This window comes from Pagrus pagrus, assembly GCF_965226575.1.
Source record: "Pagrus pagrus genome assembly, chromosome: 4".
In the NCBI taxonomy this organism is placed as follows: Eukaryota; Metazoa; Chordata; class Actinopteri; order Spariformes; family Sparidae; genus Pagrus; species Pagrus pagrus.
The window spans coordinates 15,916,090-15,923,538 of record NC_140188.1 but is presented as its reverse complement, the minus strand read 5'-3'; the positions used below and the strand labels follow the sequence as shown (position 1 = coordinate 15,923,538).

At 38.8% G+C, this 7,449-nt stretch overlaps 1 protein-coding gene across 2 annotated transcripts; it reads right to left on the bottom strand.

Annotated features, from left to right (window-relative positions):
* Window positions 1-2,067: 2,067 nt before the first annotated feature.
* On the bottom strand, window positions 2,068-6,553 carry tlcd5a (TLC domain containing 5a). Of its 2 annotated transcripts, none has more exons than XM_084351515.1 (3): window positions 6,202-6,553; window positions 3,731-3,934; window positions 2,068-2,716 (listed from the first exon to the last, which is right to left on the bottom strand). In XM_084351515.1, exons 2-3 carry the CDS (start codon window positions 3,924-3,926, stop codon window positions 2,184-2,186), a joined length of 729 nt encoding a protein of 242 aa, XP_084207641.1. In that variant the 5' UTR covers window positions 3,927-3,934; window positions 6,202-6,553; the 3' UTR covers window positions 2,068-2,183. The 2 variants fall into 2 exon arrangements, with proteins under 2 accessions (XP_084207641.1, XP_084207642.1); XM_084351516.1 differs by lacking the exon at window positions 6,202-6,553 and adding an exon at window positions 4,088-4,127.
* Between the last annotated feature and the right edge of the window lie 896 nt (window positions 6,554-7,449).

Genomic DNA, 7,449 nt, shown 5'->3' with positions numbered 1-7,449 from the left:
AGCTCATCCGTTAGTTTTAGTTGACATTTTGTTGTTGAAAATTTATTCCAAAGCATTCAAACAATCCATCACATCTTTATTTCACTTCACGCAGGGATTACAAAGTCAAATCATGAAACCCCAAGCCGAAACTCATTCCTTCTTCAACTCCTACGCTCACGTTGGAGGGTTTACAGTACAGCACAAGACAAATAACAAACATAAAAATTAGGAAAGTACATTCAGATAACTAAGGCACACACCAGTTAGATTTTTACCGTCTTGGATATAATGGTGATTCTCAGTGGCAGCCAGGTAAACAGACCTTACATGAGAGCAGCACATTAAATATCAGTCAAATATAAATAGGAAAACAACAGGACGGCAGGTGTTTTAGCACAATGCTGCAATAATCCATGTGCACGGAAATAACAAACAGGATGTGGTCATAATAATGACAACATCAACATAAAGTTGGGAACATATCCTTTCATGGAGGGGGGTAATAATTCATCATTTATTCACAACATAACCATGTCTTTATCCCATGATGCACTTGTGGGTTGTGTCTGGACAATATGGTTGATATTATTATCACAATATTAAGATGAAGACATTTCTGATAGTATCACATTATGGCAAACGTAGACAAAATCGCACAAAGTCACACACGAAAAAATACTAAAACTTCCACAAAGCTCTTCACTCATGTAAATCAAAAAATTAATAACTTTTTTGTCAGTATGTTTGGAATTATTTATTATTCATAACAAAACCAATAACTCCGATGATTATATCATCTTGATGGATTTTACTGAAAGTTGTTGTGTGTGTCACTGACTTTGAATAGACTAAAGGTAGAAATGTAACATTTTAGGGGCTAGAAACAAAAGATGCCTCTGCATGATTGCACAGATATTCATCCTGTTTCAAGTCAGAGGCTATCTAGTGCTGTATGTTTGTGTCAAACATTAAAGGAGACATATTATGCTTTTACATTTTTTCCCTGTCCTTGAATGTTTTATGTATATTATTGTGCATGTAAAAGATCTTGAAAGTAAAAAAGGTCAAAGTCAGCACCAACAGAAGCTCCTCTCTCCCACAGAAAACATACATCTAAAAATTTTACGAGTTTAACGAGATGCTGGATCAAAAAAAAAAAAAACATTTGCCGAAGTCAGACATAATATCAGCACACTGTACAGATAACTCAGAATAAATTTAATTGAATCGTCAAGTCTTGCCTGATAAGATCTCTTTGTGACCGAAACATCCTTCTATTAAATCAAATTAAGTGGGAGCTATCAGTCCAGAGCACAGATCTTTTGTCTGGCTTTATCTGAAAGATTAAAGTAAGTCTTGCAGGTCCATGTTCACATAGTCAATACAATGAAATCCAACACTTCAAATAACTGAAAACACTAACATTTCACCAAGCATTTGAAGACAATTACATAAATATTACCAGTGTGGAACTATGTAACTGATGGGTATCTTCCCACATATCTCTTTACAAGATGGAAGTAAAATAAATGAAATGTCTTTTTGGGCTTGTTCTGCAGCGGGATGTCAGACAGCAGGCAAAAGCTTGAATGAATTACTATAAATTGTATGAAACAAAGTAATCAAACACATTTCTCTTTAATTCACCCCCAACTCTCTGTTATGACTTCATCTCCCTGAGTATACCTTTCACATCTGGTCAAAGTTTCACATGCACCAAAAAAAACAACCTAGGATTACATGGAAACCAATCCTAACTGACTGATATGACTAAAACATTTTCACAAGGACCTCGGGCATTACATGTAAACAGTTTCTTTCCTAACATCGGGCTTTCCTTTGGAGCAACACCACCACCACCACATATGACTAGGCCACAGTTCACTGCAACTGAAAGCAACATCTGTTCGTGTGTTTATACAAAGAGCTTTGGTTTTCAGTGACATAAACTACATCTGTGTTGTTTGCTAGCTGTACATTTGTGTGTGTTCAGCTGCAATAACTGCATTAAAAATGACTATTCTTAAAAAAATGCACAGGTGTTGGACCTCACAGACAAGATATTTCGCGACATGGGAAACTATGTGTTTGAAATATCCCTTTTTAATCTCAGTTTTACATACAAAAAGTTGATTCTCTTTGTCCTTTCCCTTGCGCGTCCAAAGTAAAAAACAGACATTTTTTAATGAAACACAAGCCCATCAGTCCTTCTTTCCTTCATGACCGTTAGCTGCCACTATCTCTTGTTGGTCTCTCTGCTGTTTGTGCCAGCTCTTGCTCTTCCTCCTGGCAAACCGAACAATGTCCACCATAAACACCCAGGATAGAGCATACATAGCCACTCCCCCACACTTGATAAAGAATCTGGGTCTTGGGGAGATCAGCTCACAGTACAGCATTGTGCCTCCCACAAAGATTCGCATCACCACAAACAGCAGCACAAACAGGACGTCCACGGCGTCGCCCAGCCACGTCCCGTAACGTCCCGTCTGTTTAAGGAACCAGCGTGCCTGCAGGAGGGGGTTGGTGATTTCACTGCCAAAGAGGACAGCGCAGCCTTCAATGCCAGACTCCCCCAGCCACAGGGTCAGCAGGATTCCCAGGATGCTCATGGTGTGGTGGGCCAGCATAACTGGTCCCTCTGTGCGGAAGTACACGCACCAGGCCATATCAAAAATAAAGTAGCCCAGGCTCACCACCATGGCGCTTATCTGAAGAGGAGTGTTCTTAGTACCTGGCATCCATGAACAGAAACAGAGAGTTCTATGTTAGCATATGTTCAAATACGAGCAGGAGCGACCATGAAATCTAGGGCTGCAGCTAACCATTACTTTCATTATTGTCTAAAGGTACAATATGTAAGAATCAATACTCAACAAATAGGGGGCAACATATCAACAGAGTCACAGCTGACTGCTTCCAACTGCAGCCGCTAGTTAGCTCAGTTAGCTGTGCAGCTAGTAGTCAGGAATAGGAGCTCGAAGTGCCAGGCTGCTAGCTCAGGAGCACTGGACTGGAACGGGCAGGGCGAGCCGGTTAGTATGCTAAACATGCTTTGTAACAATATGTAGACAGCATGAAGTCAAACTGTTGTTGATTTCGGTGAAGTTTTGAATGTTGTCAAACAAAATTCTTACATATTTATTGATTCATTGTTTAGTCTATGAAATGTAAAAAAAGTGTTACTCATGCACATCACAATTTCATTTATTTGTGTGATTGTTTTCCTGCTGCGGGTCTATTCAGACTTGAAATTGTTCCAATTAGTAGTACACTCTGTGTGCACCAATAGCTGATTACTTAACCCTTTTTAACATCATGCTACGCAATCTAGAGCTGAAAGGATTAGTCAGTCCGGACAAAATTCATCTGTGCAACAAATGATTTGCCATTGAAGTCATTTTTCAAGCAGAAATGCCAAATATCACCTTGCTCTAGTGTGGCAATTATGAGAATTTACAGTTTTTTCTTTGTCATATGTGTGTTTACTAAATATATTTAAGTTTAGAAGACAGTATGCTGAGCAACTTATAAATTAATCAAAAAAATAGTTATTATAATAATAATTAAATGAAAATGACAATAATTGTTAGCTGCAGTTTAAAGCAGCAGAACAGTGACTGAATTAGCATTTACAACATACTGATATGAAAACTACTTTATATATTTGAATCATTGTGACAGCCCTCATTGTTTTGTTATCTTGAGTTTCAATGTAATAATTTGAATCAACAGAGGGTAAGCTTACCTGGATAAGTGAAAGGCCAGGGTCCATCCACGTAGCCTATGTATGCTGTGATGCAGCATGCCAGGATGCCGTGCAACAGGGTGACAAGGCGACAGTTCCACTCGGAGCTCCTGGACCCATTCATGTGACACAAGATGAAGTAGAAAGAGACCCAACAGGACAGGGACAGGAGCGCACAAACCACCAGCAGAGCCATCTTCTCTTCTACCGACAAAACAATCAAGAAAAACAGCTGAAACCAACTCACAGTTTCTCTCAAACACTTGCCTGTCAGCAGTCATCAAGCCAACTTTGAATCACATTACACCGTGAGGGAAAAATGCATAGAGGCACATCTTGCTCTGTAATATCGCTTACAGTAGAAAGAGACAGCATTACCGACCAAAGACTTGGACTGTGCAATCCTTTGTAAGTGACCAACAATTAGCCTTTGCTTGAACTATAATAGCACTATAGTTGGCAGGCTGAGGGTCTGGTGGGGTGAGGGGGACGTCTCTTCTTCTGCTGCTGTGACGTTTGTACAAGGAGGTGAGACCATGCAGATGGACAGGCCCACACTCACTGGACGGGAACAAGATGTACACTTGAGTCTCAAAGACTTCAAGCCAGTTTCAAAACTAGATGAGAGGTTACTGTGTGCTTGGCCTCAGACAGTTCTCATTCTTTCAGCACTGATTAAATGACATGTGGCCTCTGAAAACACCAATGAATCCAAAATGTGTTGTTGTTGTTGTTGTGGGTGTGGTGTGAAGCAAAATTAACAGTTGTATGGGTACATGGATGTTAGGGTGGCATGGGGAGCTGAAGCTGTTATATTATATGAAGTGGAACACTCAATTTGGGTAACTTTCCACTTTCCAAAACAGTGTGCCAACTACTAATACTTTCCTCACTTACGCACAAAGTATGTAACTGTTGCTGCCTGGGGTCTCTGAATCAAAACAACAAAAACAAAAGATGTAGTTTCATGACGTTGTGGGTAACAACGGCGGGGTCATGGGAGTTGCTGATGAAAATCTACCTGATATGACCTGAAGAAAATGTATTTGAATTTGTATTACCATCATGTTTTGTCACTTCCTTCCTCTTTTTTTGATATGTATCTAAAAGGGGCTTAACATTTGTATAAATTTACATGTATCAAAATACGGATTGTGTCGGGACATGAAAAACGAGAGCTTCTCCGTCTCTCTCTCTTGCCTATGAAAGCCTGTGGTTGATCTGTTTAAGTTGTTTAATGCTGCTGGACCGTGGATTTCTTTGTGAAGGATGTGACTTTATGCGTGTTCTCGAGTGCCACTCTCTCTGCTCTGCTAACAGAGAGCCACATAAACTAATGTACAACTTCTAGCACGACACAGAAGTTCCACAGAGCAGAAAATTACAGATTTCTCTGTTTGAACACTGTCAGAAAAAAATTGGGATAATGTAAGTACACAACTCAACAAAACATCTGGTCGTTTTTAAACATTTTAAAGTGGAAATTTTATATATCTATATATAAAATGTCAGAAAATAGTGACAAATGCCCATTATAACCCAAAGTGATGTATTCAAATGGCTTGTTTTTTTAAACCAACAGTGATATGTGATATATTAAGAAAAAACTCAAAGCCTCACAGGAATTTTGATTTTTTTTTGCTTACGAATGACTGCAACTAGTCGATTTATCATTTCATCTGTGATATAAAACAGCGACAGTAGACGGGTGAGATAATAGTATTGCTCGATGCTTTCAAATAAGAGAATATTGAACACCAATTCGTTTGGTCATAAACAACCCATACATAAACGAAAAAGGAAGAAAACAAAAGACATGGAATCATCACTGGATCTGGATGTGGAAAGAAAATGTACAAAGAAATAACACAATCTATGCAAACTGTACATGGCATATAAAACACACAAGGTGTTATGCAATAAATTGAAGTGATCCCCAGTTAGATAGACAACTTAGTGTGGGCACATTCCTATAACTGTGTCTTCACATGGCATCATGCAGAATATACAGCCTACAAATGATGTAATTCATTATAAAACTGTCTGACTGATACAATATTTTCCCTAGCTAAACTAAGCTAAGATATTAGGACTATTTAATGTATTTTTGAATGAAAGAAGTGGGTGTTTACAGGTTTATGATACACAACACGAAGTGTGAATTTGAATTACGTTCCCATGGAAACCTGTAAGAGGAAATGGGAAGAGGCATTTGGCAACAAGCTAGCTTAATTAATGTTAGCATTAATGTCTTTTCCCTGAGCTAAACTAAGCTTACTGGTACCTACACTGTAGAGGCAAGAGCACCAGAGCTCACCCTTCATTTAAAGAAGATGCTCTCATACCGGCTAACTACCACAGTTAGCTGGGTCAGCTAGCCGGCAGCAAGCTAGCGTTGTAAGGGCTAACAAAGCGTTTTCTTACAAGCCTGTAACACATCCACAACACTGACAGCAGTACAATATCGTTACCTTGGTGGTGCACATGTGGCTGTCTCTTCCTTCACATCCTGGGTTTCTTCGAGCTCAGTGAAGGTATGTTTGTGCAGGAGGCTGTAAAAGGTTTATTTGCAGACACAGTGGTTGCTATTTGTTGCCCTTTAAATGTGAGCTTCAACAACAGGCTCCCTCAGCAGCATCCCTTCATTTCCCTACCGCCTTATCAGCCGCTGCACATGCAAATGAAGAAAGCAGCAGGCGTGTGAACCGGCTGTGTGATCCCATAGTATACCGTAGTTGTGACATTATGGCAGGCTTAATGAATATTTAACAGGAGAAAAAGCATGTTTACATCCTTCTTGATGTCTTCACGAAGCGGCTGGATGCTGCCTTGTTTTTTTTTTTATTATAACAGTGGCGACACCTTGTGGTCAAAGGCTGGAATTACACCCAGGCTCTCCTCCTGCAGGGGGACAAAATGGAAGAACTACATGATAATAACAACTAATGTTCTTGAATTTCCTTATTTTACTTTCTTTTTTTTATTATAATCTTTTTTTATTATTCTCCTTTTTTGTACCATATTCTAATGCCTCTGTGTTAATGTTTCATGTCCGTTAAGTGTCTGTTCTTTCTTGAATTTTGTAGGATCAAATCAAATCAATGCACAAAAATGTTCTAACATGTCTAATAGGGAGGTGCAGAGAACATCCAACCTGCATGACCTGGTTTGAAACTGTAGTAGCAAGCCCTGCCGAAGTGTCCACGATAGGGATGCAAATTTTAAGCAGTTAATTTGACCGATAGTCAGCTGCGTTAACAATCGCTTATCGGTTAATCATTCAAAATATTTGAAATATGTTCTGTTTTTCCATCAGAAAACTGTTTTAAACACTGACGTGATCAATGTGCGATGTAAAATCAGAGCAAGCGACATTAGGAGTTAAAAGAACAGATAAACACCAAGTTACTTAAATGATAAACTGATAAACTCCCGACTGTCACAATTCAACAACTGGCCCAACAAAATCCCACTCAAAAAAATGTAATAATATCAGTTTATATAGAACGTTTGCTTGTATTTTTTAATCACAAATATTCAAAATATTCAATTTATTTTGATATATTTAATAAGCTAGTATTTGTAATTTGTAACAATATACTTGTTGATGCACGTGTGCATCTCTGATGGTCAATTAATACATTTTCATATCAGTTACATTCTTAGCGCCAATTAATGATTAATCATCCCTAGTCCACAAGCAAGGCTTTAGCTCCAGC

Bases quoted from the DNA above. Each gene is read 5' to 3' on its own strand.
- tlcd5a (XM_084351515.1), bottom strand. From the start codon at position 3,926: ATGGCTCTGCTGGTGGTTTGTGCGCTCCTGTCCCTGTCCTGTTGGGTC. The intron at 2,717-3,730 runs GTAAGCTTACCC...CATGGATGCCAG, and splicing joins CTGGCCTTTCACTTATCCAG to GTACTAAGAACACTCCTCTT.